This window comes from Salvelinus namaycush, chromosome 32 (genome assembly GCF_016432855.1).
Source record: "Salvelinus namaycush isolate Seneca chromosome 32, SaNama_1.0, whole genome shotgun sequence".
Taxonomy (NCBI): Eukaryota; Metazoa; Chordata; class Actinopteri; order Salmoniformes; family Salmonidae; genus Salvelinus; species Salvelinus namaycush.
The window spans coordinates 22,456,397-22,474,407 of NC_052338.1; the positions used below are offsets into that span (position 1 = coordinate 22,456,397).

The 18,011-nt window shown below is 42.3% G+C and overlaps 1 protein-coding gene across 1 annotated transcript in view; it reads left to right on the forward strand.

The window, feature by feature from the left end:
• Positions 1-18,011, forward strand: part of LOC120027058 (CUB and sushi domain-containing protein 3-like) — a 704,521-nt gene that overhangs the window by 389,455 nt on the left and 297,055 nt on the right. Inside the window, exon 12 of the mRNA XM_038971903.1 lies at positions 1,628-1,740. Coding sequence (XP_038827831.1) covers positions 1,628-1,740 — 113 coding nt within the window. The remainder of the gene's footprint in view (positions 1-1,627; positions 1,741-18,011) is intronic.

An 18,011-nucleotide genomic window follows, 5' to 3' on the forward strand; every position in this document is an offset into this window, starting at 1 on the left:
CCAGTATCCCTGTTACAGTCAGGTTAACAGTTTATTGTCCATTGCCCAGTATCCATGTTACAGTCAGGTTAACAGTTTATTGTCCATGTTCCAGTATCCATGTTACAGTCAGGTTAACAGTTTATTGTCCATGTTCCAGTATCCATGTTACAGTCAGGTTAACAGTTTATTGTCCATGTTCCAGTATCCATGTTACAGTCAGGTTAACAGTTTATTGTCCATGTTCCAGTATCCATGTTACAGTCAGGTTAACAGTTTATTGTCCATGTTCCAGTATCCATGTTACAGTCAGGTTAACAGTTTATTGTCCATGTTTCAGTATCCATGTTACAGTCAGGTTAACAGTGTATTGTCCATGTTTCAGTATCCATGTTACAGTCAGGTTAACAGTTTATTGTCCATGTTTCAGTATCCATGTTACAGTCAGGCTAACAGTTTATTGTCCATGTTCCAGTATCCATGTTACAGTCAGGTTAACAGTTTATTGTCCATGTTCCAGTATCCATGTTACAGTCAGGTTAACAGTTTATTGTCCATGTTCCAGTATCCATGTTACAGTCAGGTTAACAGTTTATTGTCCATGCTCCAGTATCCATGTTACAGTCAGGTTAACAGTTTATTGTCCATGTTCCAGTATCCATGTTACAGTCAGGTTAACAGTTTATTGTCCATGTTCCAGTATCCATGTTACAGTCAGGTTAACAGTTTATTGTCCATGTTCCAGTATCCATGTTACAGTCAGGTTAACAGTTTATTGTCCATGTTCCAGTATCCATGTTACAGTCAGGTTAACAGTTTATTGTCCATGTTCTAGTATCCATGTTACAGTCAGGTTAACAGTTTATTGTCCATGTTCCAGTATCCATATTACAGTCGGGTTAACAGTTTATTGTCCATGTTTCAGTATCCATGTTACAGTCAGGTTAACAGTTTATTGTCCATGTTCCAGTATCCATGTTACAGTCAGGTTAACAGTTTATTGTCCATGTTCCAGTATCCATGTTACAGTCAGGTTAACAGTTTATTGTCCATGTTCCAGTATCCATGTTACAGTCAGGTTAACAGTTTATTGTCCATGTTCCAGTATCCATGTTACAGTCAGGTTAACAGTTTATTGTCCATGGCCCAGTATCCATGTTACAGTCAGGTTAACAGTTTATTGTCCATGTTCCAGTATCCATGTTACAGTCAGGTTAACAGTTTATTGTCCATGTTCCAGTATCCATGTTACAGTCAGGTTAACAGTTTATTGTCCATGTTCCAGTATCCATATTACAGTCGGGTTAACAGTTTATTGTCCATGTTTCAGTATCCATGTTACAGTCAGGTTAACAGTTTATTGTCCATGTTCCAGTATCCATGTTACAGTCAGGTTAACAGTTTATTGTCCATGTTCCAGTATCCCTGTTACAGTCAGGTTAACAGTTTATTGTCCATTGCCCAGTATCCATGTTACAGTCAGGTTAACAGTTTATTGTCCATGTTCCAGTATCCATGTTACAGTCAGGTTAACAGTTTATTGTCCATGTTCCAGTATCCATGTTACAGTCAGGTTAACAGTTTATTGTCCATGTTCCAGTATCCATGTTACAGTCAGGTTAACAGTGTATTGTCATCCTCCCCCCAGTCTCTCAGGTAGCTTCGTCCCTGACCTCATAGTCAGCATGACCCATCAGATGTGGCTTCACCTCCAGTCAGACGAGAGCGTGGGCTCCATTGGCTTCAAGATCAACTTTAAAGGTACGTATTGTGTGCGTGTGTGTGTGAATGCGTTCCTATATTCTTCTATGTGTGTGTCCAAGTCCATAGGTAGGTGCGTGATCAAGTGTTCCTGTATGTCCATGCATACATGCATGCGTGTCTGTGAAGGTGTGTGTGTGTGTGTGTGTGTGTGTTCCAAACTCTAGCAGCTAGCTACTAAAGCTGTGTTCTGCCTTGCATTGGCCTTGAGTTTTTTTTTTTTTTTACCTTTATTTAACTAGGTAAGTCAATTAGTAACACATTCTTATTTACAATGACGGCCTACCTGGGAACAGTGGGTTAACTGCCTTGTTCAGGGGCAGAACAACAGAGTTGTACCTTGTCAGCTCGGAGATTTGATCCAGCAACTTTTCGGTTACTGGCCCAACGCTCTAACCACTAGGCTACCTGCCCCCCCAAAAGTATCAGTTAGACAGCTGAGGCCGATAGAGCCAGAGGGACTGTCACTAAACCAGTGAGATTAGTGATGGACAGACAGACTGTCACTAAACCAGTGAGATTAGAGATGGACAGACTGTCACTAAGCCAGTGAGATTAGAGATGGAGAGACTGTCACTAAGCCAGTGAGATTAGAGATGGACAGACAGACTGTCACTAAGCCAGTGAGATGAGAGATGGACAGACAGACTGTCAGTACAACCAGTCAGATGATAGATGGACAGACTGTCACTAAGCCAGTGAGATGAGAGATGGACAGACAGACTGTCACTAAACCAGTCAGATGAGAGATGGACAGATGTACCAACTTGTCAAATGGCTGATTCACTTCCCTAACTCCCTTCCCTCCCTCCATTTCCATCCCTCGTTCTCTGAATAAATGAAGGAAGGCAGGAACTGGTTTTCTCAATCACTACACTGTCACTATGAATGACGTCATTGTGTCAAAGGTCACGGAGCCTGGTGACCTGTAACGTTCTACTAAACTGATAGTTCATCACCTTGTGAACACTTGCAATCCTTTATTAGGGGTTGTCACAGAAATCATACCTTACTATTTAGGGGGGGGAGGCTCTAACCTGAAACAGAAGGAGGTTTCATCTCTCAAACAGCAGCCACATCCACTGGATATGAGCTAGCATTTCCTCACAATATCCATATCTTTGATTATCTCCCCCCAAGCTCAGGGCTTTGTAATAAATTAGTGTCACAGTGATGAACAGCATGCCGTCCACCCTAATGAATGAAAGTGAGTTAAGTGGAGAGAGAGAGAGGCAGGAAAGAGGAATGAGGGGGCAGAGAGAGAGAGAGAAAAAAATAGTGAAAAATAAGGGAAATACACTATATATACAAAAGCATGTGGACACTCCTTCAAATTAGTGGATTTGGTTATTTCAGCCATACCCCTTACTGACCGGTGTATAAAATCGAGCACACGACCATGCAATCTCCATTGACAAACATTGGCAATAGAATGGCCTTACTGAAGAGCTCAAGTCAGTTCGTCAAATGTCTGCCCTACTAGAGCTGTCCCAATCAACTGTAAGTGCTGTTATTGTGAAGTGGAAACGTCTAGGAGCAACAACAGCTCAGCCGGGAAGTGGTAGGCCACACCAGCTCACAGAACGGGACAGCCGAGTGCTGAAGTGCATAGTGTGTAAAAATTGTCTATCCATGGCTACAACACTCACTACCTAGTTCCAAACTGCCTCTGGAAGCAACGTCAGTACAATAACTGTTCGTCGGGAGATTCATGAAATGGGTTTCCATGCCCGAAAAGTTGCACACAAGCCTAAGATCACTATGCATAATGCCACGTGTCGGCTGGAATGGTGTAAAGCTCGCCGCTATTGGACTCTGGAGCAGTAGAAATGCCTTCTCTGGAGTGATGAATCACGCTTCACCATCTGGCAGTCCTACATACAAATCTGGTTTTGGCGGATGCCAGGAGAATGCTACCTGTCCCAATACATAGTGCCAGCTGTAAAGTTTGGTGGAGGAGGAATAATGGTCTGGGGCTGTTTTTCCTAGTTTGGGCTTGGTCCCTTAGTTCCAGTGAAGGGAAATCTTAACACTACAGCATACAATGACATTCTAGATGATTCTGTGCTTCCAACTTTGTGGCAACAGTTTGGGGAAGGCACATTCCTGTTTCAGCATGACAATGTCCCCGTGCACAAAGCAAGGTCCATACAGAAATGGTGTGTCGAGATCAGTCTGAAAGAACTCGACTGGCCTGCACAGAGCTCTGAACTCAACCCCATCGAACACCTTCGGAATGAATTGGAACGCCAACTGCGAGCCAGGCCTAATCACCCAACATCAGTGCCCGCTCTTGTGGCTGAATGGAAGAAAGTCCCTCAGCAATGTTCCAAAAGCTAGTGGAAAGCCTTCCCAGAAGTGTTGAGGTTGTTTTTGCAGCAAAGGGGGGACCAACTCCACATTAATGCCAATGATTTTGGAATGAGACGTTCGACAAACTTTTAGTCATGTAGTGTACAGTACCTCAGTGCAAACAAACATGGAAAAACAGAATAAGTGGCTTAGTGTAATATCTCTGGAGGAAACAAAGGAGAGACCTGGTGGGGAAGAGATTGCAGTTTGAATTAGATTTATTTATTTTTTCTTGCGAAAAGACATTACCATTATAACTGTAAACCATTCCTGACTGCTCATCAGTGTTCATTTGAGAGACTTTGAGAGACTAAATATGAATTTACTCTCCCTAATACATGAAGAGGGAAATATTCTGGCTTATCTGCTACTGTAGCTAGCTTTCTTGCTGATGATGCTGTGTGTAGTCTAATGAAGTCTTATATCCCTTCATTTGAAACCAGTTTTATTTTCTCGCTTGGTGCCAGTACTTCACATCATTCTAAATGGTCCTAATTTAGTTGCCGATTTCATGTTTTTTGACCCTGTCACTGTGCGGTGACGTTAACCCCTCACATCCGTTCATACTGTACCCTTTGCAGCAGAAACACTGACAGATGATTCAGGACAGAGAAATGTTAAGGTTGAAAAGGAGATTTGGTAACATTTTACATTAAGTTGCTCTGATGCTTATTGTTTTAACAATGGTGTATTAGTAAACTGTTAAGAAAAAAGATTATCAAACTCTGGCAAATCAAGTGACAAATCCATTTGCGCACAACCCATCATATGAGCTGAATATTTCAACACAATCACAGTTATCCAGTGATTTATAATCAAATCAGTCTGTCTATAATAATCAGATCTCAGGTGAAATTAAGGGCACATTTTCATCAGCTGTGTTTCAGATTCCTACATTCCCCGTATTCTAACCACGACAAGCTGTCAGCATTTTCAGGCGTGTCCTTGAGTTGCTTAAACTACTATTTTGTATCCCATTAGATACACATGAGTGTTGCAGGAGTTTATGTCATCATTATTTCTTATGCCCCTTAATTAGAGATTCCAGAACATAAGAGCTATTTGAATGTGTGTGTTGGCTGTACATGTCATCTCTCTCTCTCTCTCTCTCTCTCTCTCTCTCTCTCTCTCTCTCTCTCTCTCTCTCTCTCTCTCTCTCTCTCTCTCTCTCTCTCTCTCTCTCTCTCTCTCTCTCTCTCTCTCATATGGTTTGAGTGTTCACTAGTTTCAAATCATACACAAAACCACCAACTGTTTATGCAGTACACACACAAACAGAGGAAACTCTCGTCACTGGGTTCTCTCTACAATGATCTAATATGTATTTCCAGCTCTTGAACAGTCAGCAGCCAGTCTGTCCTAGCAGCTCGCTATCTCAGCTGAAGACTTCTAGAGATATTAGTCATTTGGATTTCTGCAGGCTATGGATGATATTACAGTCTCATCGTGGGAATAGGCAGATCCCCCTGGGAGAGGCTAGTGGATATAGTGAACCAAATGGGAGTCATCGTAGTGTGAGACCTAACCGCTCCCTATATAGAGAATGTAAAGGAAGCCAATCATATTTCAATGTTTTGCAGGTAGATTTAATGGTCACTATAAAACATTGATGTTCGCATTTCAATTAAACATGTTCTTTATTATATGAATGAAATATAATGTAATATAATGGGTACCCTGTATGGAGCTTTTAAGATAATTTTGTCTCCATCAAACACATACACTGAGTGTATGAAACATATACTGAGTGTACAAAACATTAGGAACACCTGCTCTTTCCATGACATAGACTGACCAGGTGAATCCAGGTGAAAGCTATGATCCCTTATTGGTGTCATTTGTTAAACCCACTTCAATCAGTGTAGATGAAGTGGAGGAGACAGGCTAAATAATGATTTTTAAGCCTTGACACAATAGATACATGGATTGTTTGTGTGCCATTCAGAGGGTGAATGGACAAGACAAAATATTTAAGTGCTTTTGAACGGGATATGGTAGTAGGTGGCAAGTGGACTGGTTTGAGTGTGTCAAGAACTGCAACGCTGCTGGGGTTTTCAGTCTCAACAGTTTCCTGTGTGTATCAAGAATGGTCCACCCCCCAAAGGACATCCAGCCAACTTGACACAACTGTGGGAAGCATTGGAGTCAACATCGGCCTGCATCCCTGTGGAACGCTTTTGACACCTTGTAGAGTCCATGCACAGACGACTTAAGGCTGTTCTGAGGGAAAAGGGGGTGCAACTCAATATTAAGAAGTTGTTCCTAATGTTTTGTATACTCAGTGTGTTTTACTAACAATCTGCTGTTATAAAACTTCTGCAACATGTCTAAGATTAGAATATGCTCCTATAGCTATGCATATCTCATTCCAGAGTGTGTCTGTAATTTAGACTGATTCCTCCCTTTGCATAACAAAGTTAATGACTTTGTGAAAGAGCTGTTGTGACTCCCGTCGATTTACCTGCCTGCGTTCTAATGTGCACTTAGCTTGGGTACCAGTTTCAGCATTTTGATTTCAGTTCCCCGTGGCTACATCTCTGTGTCTCCTGTGCTCTTTTTCTCTCTTTCTTTGCCTAGGCAATTTATCTCCTGTCAAAGATTTTACACAATGGGAGCAGATTTAACATCAGAAAAGCATAATTACATTTTTTATATGACAATTTTGAGCGAAGCTCCAGTGAAGGTCGTTCTTCACACCATTGGTGTCCGGAACAGAGAGAAGACAACAGAGAGTACTAAAGCGTGTAATGGGATGTGGGTTAAGGGGTCAGAAAAGGGTCAAGTTAGACCTTTAGAGATAAGAGCAGTGTCCCAAATAGAATATATAAAGGGGGGAAAAGCCTTGCTTTTGACCAAGGCCCATAGGGTTCTGGTTAAATGTAGTGCAGTACAGTATAGGGAATACAGTGCTATTTGGGACACAGTGGAGAACTCATCAAGAGGCAGTAAGTGACAGTACTGTTGGAGGACCTTACCAATGATCCTTTGGAGAGGTGTCAGTATAAGTGTCATATCAGTGTCTATACAGTGCCTTGAGAAAGTATTCATACCCCTTGACTTAATCCACATTTTGTTGTGTTACAGCCTGAATTCAAAATGGATTACACATAATATCCCATTAAATATATTCAAGTTCTGTCAAGTTGTTTGTTGATCATTTTTAGAAAACCATTTTTAAGTCTTGCCATATATTTTCAAGCCAATTTATGTCAAACCTGAAACTAGGCCACTCAGGAACATTCAATGTCATCTTGGTAAGCAACTCCAGTGTATATTTGGCCTTGAGTTTTAGGTTATTGTCCTGCTGATAGTTGAATTGGTCTCCCAATGTCTGTTGGAAAGCAGACTAAAACAGGTTTTCCTCTAGGATTTTGCCTGTGCTTAGCTCTATTCTGTTTCTGTTTTTCTTAAAAAACTCCCTAGTCCTTGCCAATGACAAGTATACCCATAACATGATGCAGCCACCATCATGCTTGAACATGTGAAGAGTAGTACGCTTTGTGTTGAGGACATGAAGTTAACTTCTTTGCCACATTTTTTAGCAGTTTTACTTTAGTGCCTTATTGCAAACAGGATGCATGTTTTGGAATATTTGTATTCTGTACAGGCTTCCTTATTTTCACTCTGTCATTTAGGTTAGTATTGTGGAATAACTACAGTGTTGTTGATCCATCCTCAGTTTTCTCCAATCACAGCCATTAAACTCTGTAACCAACTTTCCCTCTAAGCTGCTTGTGTGCGAAATATCCGTCCACGCAGAGAAGCACAAGATTGAACTTCACTCAACATTCAAGAGTTTTCCCCTTTAGTTAACACTATCAACGCTTCCCTTTACTGTGCAAATTGTGATCAAATCAATCCAATATTGGCCACTTTCAATGCAAGACACCAAAACAAATTGAACTATGCAAGACTTAGTATTCAAAACTATGCAAGATATTTTTTTGTGGGCAGAATGCATCGGAGTAGGATTCTGTTGCATTGACACACACGACTCAGCCTGTATTCTACGCAGACTGGTGCGGCATAAGCAATCAGAGCTGCAGACCAAATAGACCATTGCCATATATGGATCTGTGCCATTCACTTTGAACTGGACTGTGTTTACAGCATGAGCGTAATGAGTAGATGTACTTATTTTGAGATCAAAGCGAGAGCTTCATGTAGCCACTTGGGCGCATTTTTTTCATGTTGTTTGCTAGTTAGTTAGTTATTGAGGGAACATTGTCTGTAACTGTTTTGGCCTCATGGTGAAATCCCTGAGCAGTTTCCTTCCTCTCCGGCAACTGAGTTAGGAAGGACGCCTGTATATTTGCAGTGACTGGGTGTATTGATACACCATCCAAAGTGCAATTAATAACTTCACAATGGCCAAAGGGATATTCAAGCTCTGTTCTTTTATTTTTACCCAACTATCAATAGGTGCCTTTCTTTGCGAGGCATTGGAAAACCTCCCTGGTCTTTGTGGTTGAATCTGTGTTTGAAATTCACTTCTCGACTGAGGGACCTCACAGATAATTGTACGTGTGGTGTACAGAGATGACGTAGTCATTCAAAAATCATGTTAAACACTATTATTGCAAACACTGAGTGAGTCCATGCAACTTAATATGTGACTTGTTAATCACATTTTTACTGCTGAACTTATTTAGGCTTGCCTTAACAAAGGGGTTGAATACTTTTTGACTCAAGACATTTCAGCTTTTCATTTTTAAGGCCAGGCACCACATGCTGAAATAACATTTTTGCATCAACCTATACATTTTGCAATAATTTGTTGGTATTTTGGTCCATTAATATTAGTATTTTCATAAAGTACACATACAAATGTAAAAAACTTGATGAAATGTATATTTTCTTTAGTTTGTCATACTACCGTCATCAAAATGTTAATGAATTTTCAACACTTTAAATTGGAAATAAATCAGTCATTTCAAAGTTCACTGCATTGAATTACAAATAATTTTAAAGCCCATTTCATAGAGAATGTTACAAACTGGACTATATCTAGTAACTTACTTTGAAGAGATGGTGACTGGGTCTAAAAAGGCATTTGGAGTTTTGTAGCCTATTTCCCGTGTACAGTACTTGTCTTTAACTACCATTTCCCGAAAGTCAGACTCTTCCCACACACCATCTACTTTTTCTCAGCTATTGTGTCCTTAGATATATTCTTCAGACTTGTCCAGAGGAAATTGTTGATATGTTGTACATTTTTTATTTGGAAAAATGCGCTAACAATGCATTTTAGTATTTTACAGATAGAAAGATGAAAAAAGTATTTATCCACAGTCTGCTCTGGACAAGTCCGGTCCTGGAGTGTGATAACAAGATGAAACCAAAATAGTTAGACTGACTTTATCCATTGTTCAGATCAAGTGGTTTTGCACAATAAGCAAATATGCACATATTTAATGAGACATGGCCTCATTTGCATATTTTAATACAATATTTCAGAAACATTTTAATATTAAATGTTTTTGTTTACGTTATTCTGGTAAAAGTTCATTGTAATATGATTTAGGGGAAAAAATACCCTATGAGGGTGTGGTGCCTGGTCTTAATTTGTTAAAAAAAATCCACTTCGACATTATGGGGTATTGTGTGTAGGCCGGTGATGGAAAAAATCCAAATTGAATCAGTTTTAAATGCAGGCTGTAACACAACAAAATGTGGAAAAAGTCGAGGTGTGTGAATATTTTTGGAAGGCACTGTATTTGGGGCGGCAGGTAGCCTAGTGGTTAGACCGTTGGACTAGTAACCGAAAGGTTGCAAGATTGAAACCCCAAGCTGACGAGGTAAAAATCTGACGTTCTGCCCCTGAACAAGGCAGTTAACCCACTGTTTCTAGGCTGTCATTGAAAATAAGAATTTGTTTTTAACTGACTTGCCTAGTTAAATAAAGGTATAACATTTAAGGGTACCCATCGTGGCTGGTGTCCTTGAGTGACACTCTGCTCAAGATCTATAGCTAGTCATCTTTATATTATTCAAATCCTGTCATATACAGTAAATTTCCAAATTTGATCTAATTTGGATGGTAACCATGGTCCTGCTGTCAATTAATCCTATCCAATTAACAGGGGTAAGTGTTTAAGATGTATCCCCTTTACCCCAAAAATATATACTGTTCAATGAATCGCCATGATTTCACCCAGTAGAGGTGAAATGCATTGTTGGCGCATTTTTCCAAATAAAAAATGTACAAAATATCAACAATTTCCTCTGGACAAGTCTGAAGAATATATCTAAGAAAACAATAGCTGAGAAAAAGTAGATGGCGTGTGGGAAGAGTCTGACTTTCGGGAAATTTCACGCAGTAGAGGTTCAACAGAGAAATGGAAACGAATTGTTCAGCATATTTCTCTTGTTATTATCTTAGTTTTTACCATGCACACGTTCTTAAAGATTCCATGCATAAGGCCTATAAGATTCTGAGCTGGAGGTAGGACAAAGAAAGAAGGGACCGAGTTGTAGGTAGTAACAAGCGGAATAGTCGAGGAGAATTGCATTCTGTGGGTGAAAACATGGTGTGATGTTAATTCCCTGAATATGATGGTGTACTGAAGCAAACAAGGCAAAGCTGCCTCTCATTTCTGAGTGAATTTCATTTTATTGCCATTAAGGCAAACATTGTCATCCTGTAGAGCTCAGTAATGATGGCAATGAGTAATTTCCGGAGGACGCTGTGAGGAAAGAAATATATAAATCATGATTAATCCACATTGAATCATTCCATGACGTCAGAGCAAAAATAAAGACTATGAACAATAACACAGGTTTAATTTGAATATTTCTAGAAAGACAGTGGATGCATCCCAAACCGTACCCTATTTCCTATATAGTGTGCAATAGATAGGGAATAGGGTGCCATTTGAAATACACACACCCTGTTGGAGTGATTAATACTTGATCCCGTATTTACCATTTGAATATGAAGTGTGTGCTTATTTGTTCATCTAAATGAGTGCTAGATGAGCTTGAATAAAGTTAATATATTCCTATCACACAATGAGATAGGAATAGCTGCATTAATAGATTCAATATTATTGGAAGACTTGGGGAGTTCTTAGAGTACTGTAAAATGTCACAAACACAGACATAGACTGGGACACACACCCAATACTGGGACACACACACACACACACACACATCAGATGACTCCATACTCCTGCTTCCTGTTAACAAGCAGATGCTCAAACAGGAAGTACCCTTGACTCGCTCCATTGAGAAATGGTCATCAAAATCAGAAAGCTGATTGGAGTATTTTCCGTGACACCGTCGATAACATCAACGAGCTAACCACATCCGTCACCGGCTTCATTAGGAAATGCATCAGCGGCGTTGTCCCCACAGTTAAGGTTCACTGCATCCCCAATCAAAAGCCCTGGATTAATACAGAGGTTGGCACCAAGCTAAAGGACAGGGCTCCCGCACACAGGGCTATCACAGAAAACACTGACACTACGGGTGAGGACATTAACAAGTACAAGAAGTCCCGCTACGACCTCTGCAGAGTCATCAAACGAACAAAATGACTTAATTACAAGCCCTTAACCAACAATGCAGTTTTAAGAAAATACCTACAAAAAAGTAAGAGATAAGAATAACAAATAATTAAAGAGCAGCAGTAAATAACAATAGCAGGGCTATATCCAGGGGGTACCAGTACAGAGTCAATGTTCGGGGGAAACGGTGCCGAGGTAATTGAGGTAATATGTACATGTAGGTAGAGTTGATAAAGTGACTATGCATAGATAATAACAGAGAGTAGCAGCAGCGTAGAAGGGGGAGGGGGCAATCCAAATAGTCTGGGTAGACATTTGATTAGCTGTTGAGGAATCTTATGGCTTGGGGGTAGAAGATGTTTAGAAGCTTCTTGGACCTAGACTTGGCACTCCGGTACTGCTTGCCGTGCGGTAACAGAGAGAATAGTCTATGATTAGGGTGGCTGGAGTCTTTGACAATTTTTAGGGCCTTCCTCTGACACCGCCTGGTATAGAGGTCCTGGAAGGGCAGGAAGCTTGGCCCCAGTGATGTAATAGGCTGTACACACTACCCTCTGTAGTGCCTTGCGGTCGGAGGCTGAGCAGTTGCCAAACCAGGCAGTGATGCAACCCGTCAGGATGCTTTCGATGGTGCAGCTGTAAAACCTTTTGAGGATCTGAGGACCCATGCCAAAACTTTTCAGTCTCCTGAGGGGGAAAATGTTTTGTTGTGCCCTCTTCATGACTGTCTTGTTGTGCTTGAACCATGTTAGTTTGTTGGTGATGTGGACACCAAGAAACTTGAAGCTCTCAATCTGCTCCACTACTGCCCCATCGATGAGAATGGGGGTGTCCTCGGTCCTCCTTTTCCTGTAGTCCACAATCATCTCCTTTGTCTTGATCACATTGAGGGAGAGGTTGTTGTCCTTGCACCACACGGTCAGGTCAGTGACCTCCTCCCTATAGGCTGTCTCATCGTTGTCGGTGATCAGGCCTACCACTGTTGTGTCATCAGCAAACTTAATGATGGTGTTGTGCCTAGCCATGCAGTCATGAGTGAACAGGGAGTACAGTAGAGGAGGATCAGCGTGAATAACATTCGCAATGAATAGCATTCTCACATAGGTGTTCCTTTTGTCCAGGTGTGAAAGGGCAGTGTGGAGTTCAATAGAGATTGCATCATCTGTGGATCTGTTGGTGCGGTATGCAAATTGGAGTGGGTCTAGGGTTTCTGGGATAATGGTGTTGATGTGAGCCATGACCAGCCTTTCAAAGCATTTCATGGCTACAGACATGAGTGCTACGGGTTGGTAGTCATTTAGGCAGGTTACCTTAGTGTCCTTGGGCACAGGGACTATGGTGGTCTGCTTGAAACATGTTGATATTACAGACTCAGACAGGGAGAGATTGAAAATGTCAGTGAAGACACTTGCCAGTTGGTAAGCGCATGCTCGGAGCACACGTCCTGGTAATCCGTCTGGCCCAGCGGCCTTGTGAATGTTGACCTGTTTAAAGGTCTTACTCACATTGGCTGCAGAGAACGTGATTATACAGTCGTCCGAAACAGCTGATGCTCTCATGTATGTTTCATTGTTACTTGCCTCGATGCGAGCATAGAAGTTATTTAGCTCGTCTGGTAGGCTCGTGTCAATGGGCAGCTCTCAGATATGCTTCCCTTTGTCTGTAATAGTCTTAGTCTGTAATAGTTTGCAAGCCCTGCCACATCTGACGAGCGCCGGAGCCGGTGTAGTACAATTCAATCTTAGTCCTGTATTGATGCTTTTCCTGTTTGATGGTTCGTCGGAGGGCATAGCGGGATTTCTTATAAGCTTCCGGTTTGGAGTCCTGCTTCTTGAAAACGGCTGCTCTACCCTTTAGCTCAGTGCAAATGTTGCCTGTAATCCATGGCTTCTGGTTGGGGTATGTATGTGCAGTCACTGTGGGGACGTCTTCCTTGATGCACTTATTGATAAAGGCAGTGGCTGATGTGGTGTACTCCTCAATGCCATCGGAAGAATCCCGGAACATGTTCCAGTCTGTGCTAGCAAAACAGTCCTGTAGTTTAGCATCTGCTTCATCTGACCACTTTTTTATAGACAAAGTCACGGGTGCTTCCTGCTTTAATTTTTGCTTGTAAGCAGGAAACAGGAGGTTAGAATTATGGTCAGATTTGCCAAATGGATGGCGAGGGAGAGCTTTGTACGCATCTCTGTGTGGAGTAAAGGTGGTCTAGAATTTTTTTCCCTCTGGTTGGACATTTAAATAAAGGTGAAATAAAATGTAAAAAATATTCACCTACATTAATTGAACATTTCCACAAACTTCAAAGTTATTCCTTTCAAATGGTATCAGGAATATGCATATCCTTGCTTCAGGTCCTGAGCTACAGGCAGTTAGATTTGAGTATGTCATTTTAGGCAAAAAATTTTAAAAAAATGTTCCGATCCTTAAGAGGTTTTAACATGCTGATAGAAATGAGGTAAAACTGATTTAAATTTCCCTGCATTAAAGTCCCCGGACACCTGGAGTGCCGCCTCTGGATGAGCGTTTTCCTGTTTGCTTATGGCGGTATAAAGCTCATTGAGTGCGGTTTTAGTACCAGCATCGGTCTGTGGTGGTATGTAAGACAGCTACAAAAAATACAGATGAAACACTCTAGGTAGATTGTTTGGTCTACAGCTTATCATGAGATACTCTACCTCAGGCGAGCAAAACCTTGAGACTTGTTTACATATATGCATAGGCCCCCGCCCCGTGTCTTACCAGAGGCTGTTGTTCTATCCTACCGATAGAGTGTATAACCCACCAGCTGTATGTTCTTAATGTCGATGTTCAACCACGACTCGGTGAAACATAAGATTTTACAGTTTGTAATGTCCCGTTGGTAGGATGTGCGCGCTTTCAGTTCGTCCCATTTCATTTGCAGCGATTAAACATTACCTAGCAGGACGGAAGGCAAAGGCAGATTCGCCAGATTAGCCACTCGTCGCCTGATCTTCACAAGGCACCGTGATCTTTTTCTGAGAAATCTTAGTTTCCTTCTCCAGTGAATTATGTACAAAAGAAGTTACGAACAATGCAAAAAACAACAACATAATAGCATGGTTGGTTAAGAGCCAATAAGATCATATTACACAGGATCTGATGCCCACCGCATGTGGCAGGGGCTACAGTCCATTATGGATTACAAAGGAAGACCAGCCATGATCTGCCCAACGATGCCTTTCAACCAGATGAACTCAATGTATTTTATAGACTCTTCGACAATAACAACACCGTGTCTTGCGTGAGGGCCGCCACCGACCCAGAGGACTGGGTGATCTCGCTCTCCAAGTCCGACGTGAGTACGGTCTTTAATCAGGTCAACACTCGTAAGGCCACAGGGCCGGATGGTATTCCAGGGTGCGTTCTCAGAGCATTCGCAGAACAGCTGGCAGGCATATTCACAGTCATTTTCAACCTTTCCTTGTCCCAGTCTGTAATCCCTACATGTTTTAAGATGGCAACCATCATTCCTGTTCCCAAGAACTCTAAGGCTTCATGCCACAATGACTACCGCCCTGTAGCACTCATATCTGTAATCATGAAGTGCTTTGAGAAGCTGGTTATGGCACACATCAACTCCATCATCACAGACACCCTAGACCCACTCCAATTTGCATATGTAAAGGTGTGATTATCTCAGTACATTAATTCAAGGGAAGCAGGATTTCGGGGTTCTCACAGTATCTTGGTTTGTTGACTTCTGTTTTTAATTATCTTCTTTTGTTTTTGGAATGAATAAAAAGTTTAGAGTTGGTAAGAACAATGTAATCCCAATACTGTGGGTCACTTTTACACAAAATAAACCCCATTTCAAAGTTCAAAATGACAACCAAATGCATACAATAAATAGCTCACATCCAAATATGAATGAACCTTGACTCTGTTGCTTACTTTAAGTAACACAGAAATTAGACAACAAGACTTAATATTTAAGCAAAATCCTGTATGACTTAACTCATGAAACCGGTTCCGTAAACCTTGAAAAAACACCAAAATAATAATAAAATAAAAAAACCTGGCTTCACTGTCTGTATTTCCTTTACAGACTAAATGCATAAAATATAACTTTGTATGAAATTAAAAAGCCCCTCTTAAAGACCTTAATCCACATAAAAACATGAATAATTAATCACAAAAACAACCCTGCTGTTGTTAGACCGTACAGACTTATCCCAGCAAAAAGCTTGTGAACACCAAAACATAAACTGTCACCTCAAGCCCACTTCATCGCTGTATGGCTTTTAATAAGGTCTGTCTTTTAATCAGAATGTAATTCCATTTGTAGTGAATAATATCCCTTAGAATTTTTAACTAGTAGTGTCCCTTGGATGTGTTGCTAGCATTTAGCTACTCTCTTATCTTTCATTAGTACTTTCATTGTTACTAGTATTTTCTTCTTAGATGACAACATATAAAATTGAGGACTACAGGAAAAGGCGGGCCGAATAGGCCCCCATTAACATCAACGGGGCTGTAGTGGAGCGGATCGAGAGTTTCAAGTTCCTTGGTGTCCACATCACCAATGATTTATCATGGTCCAAACACACCAACACAGTCGTGAAGAGGGCACGACAAACCCCTCAGGAAACTGAAAAGATTTGGCATGGGTCCCCCAGATCCTCAAAAAGTTCTACAGCTGCACCATCAAAAGCATCCTGACCAGTTGCATCACCGCCTGGTATGGCAACTGCTCGGCATCTGACCGTAAGGCGCTACAGAGGGTAGTGCGTACGGCCCAGCACATCACTGGAGACAAGCTTCCTGCAATCCAGGACCTATATAATAGGCGGTATCAGATGAAAGCCCATAAAATTGTCAGAGACTCCAGTTACCCAAGTCATAGACTGTTTTCTCTGCTACCGCACGGCAAGCGGTACCAGAGCGCCAAGTCTAGGACCAAAAGTCTCCATAACAGCTTCTACCCCCAAGCCAAAGGACTGCTGAACAGTTAATCAAATGGCCACCGGACTATTACATTGACCCATACCCCCCACCCCATTTGTTTTGTACACTGCTGCTACTCGCTGTTTATTATCTATGCATTGTCACTTCACCACTACCTACTATCTACAAATTACCTCTAACCTGTACCTCCGCACACTGACTCGGTACTGGTACCCCTGTAAATAGCCTCGTTATTGTGTTACTTTTTATAATTTTTTACTTTAGTTTATTTGGTAAATATTTTCTTAACCAACACTGCAATTCAAGAAGAGTTAAGGGCTTGTAAGTAAGCATTTCACGGTAAGGTCTACAGTTGTTGTATTCGGCGCATGTGTAACGATCGTCGTATAGAGGAGAAGGAGAAGACCAAGGTGCAGCGTGGTAAGTATTCATAATTCCTTTTAATGAATACGAATACTAGAACAAAACAACAAAAACGATAAACGAACAGTTCTGCAAGGTGACATACACTAAACAGAAAACAACCACCCACCAACATAGGTGGGAACAGGCTACCTAAGTATGGTTCTCAATCAGAGACAACGATAGACAGCTGCCTCTGATTGAGAACCATAACAGGCCAAACACACAGAAATACAAAACAAGGACAACATAGAACACCAGACATAGAATGCCCACCCAAACTCACGCCCTGACCAACCAAAATAGAGACATAAAAAGGATCTCTACGGTCAGGGCGTGACAGTACCCCCCCCCCCCCCCCCCCCCAAAGGTGCGGTCTCCGGCCGCAAAACCTGAACCTATAGGGGAGGGTCTGGGTGGGTATTTCACCGCGGTGGCGGCTCTGGTGCGGGACATTTCACCGCGGTGGCGGCTCTTACCGCCGACCCCAGACCGGGGACCCTCGCAGCGGGCCCCGGACAGGAGGGAGACCATGGCTGCTCCGGACAGGAGGGAGACCCTGGCTGCTCCGGACAGGAGGGAGACCCTGGCTGCTCCGGACAGGAGGGAGACCCTGGCTGCTCCGGACAGGAGGGAGACTCTGGCTGCTCCGGACAGGAGGGAGACTCTAGCTGCTCCGGACAGGAGGGAGACTCTAGCTGCTCCGGACAGGAGGGAGACTCTGGCTGCTCCTGACTGAAGCCCGTTGCTGGAGGCTCCGGACTAGAGGGCGACGCTGGAGGCTCCGGACTAGAGGGCGACGCTGGAGGCTCCGGACTAGTGTCCTTCGTTGGAGGCCTCGTGCCATAACTCCAAACAGGAGGCTTCGTGCCATGGATCATCACTGGAGGCTTCTTGCCATGGATCATCACTGGAGGCTTCTTGCCATGGATCATCACTGGAGGCTTGGCTCTGGGAGAAGGCACATGACTCACCAGGCTGGGGAGACATGCAGGAGGATTAGGGCTTAGCACAGGCACAGGACTCACCAGGCTGGGGAGACATGCAGGAGGCCTTGTCCTTGGCCGAGGCACCGGATGC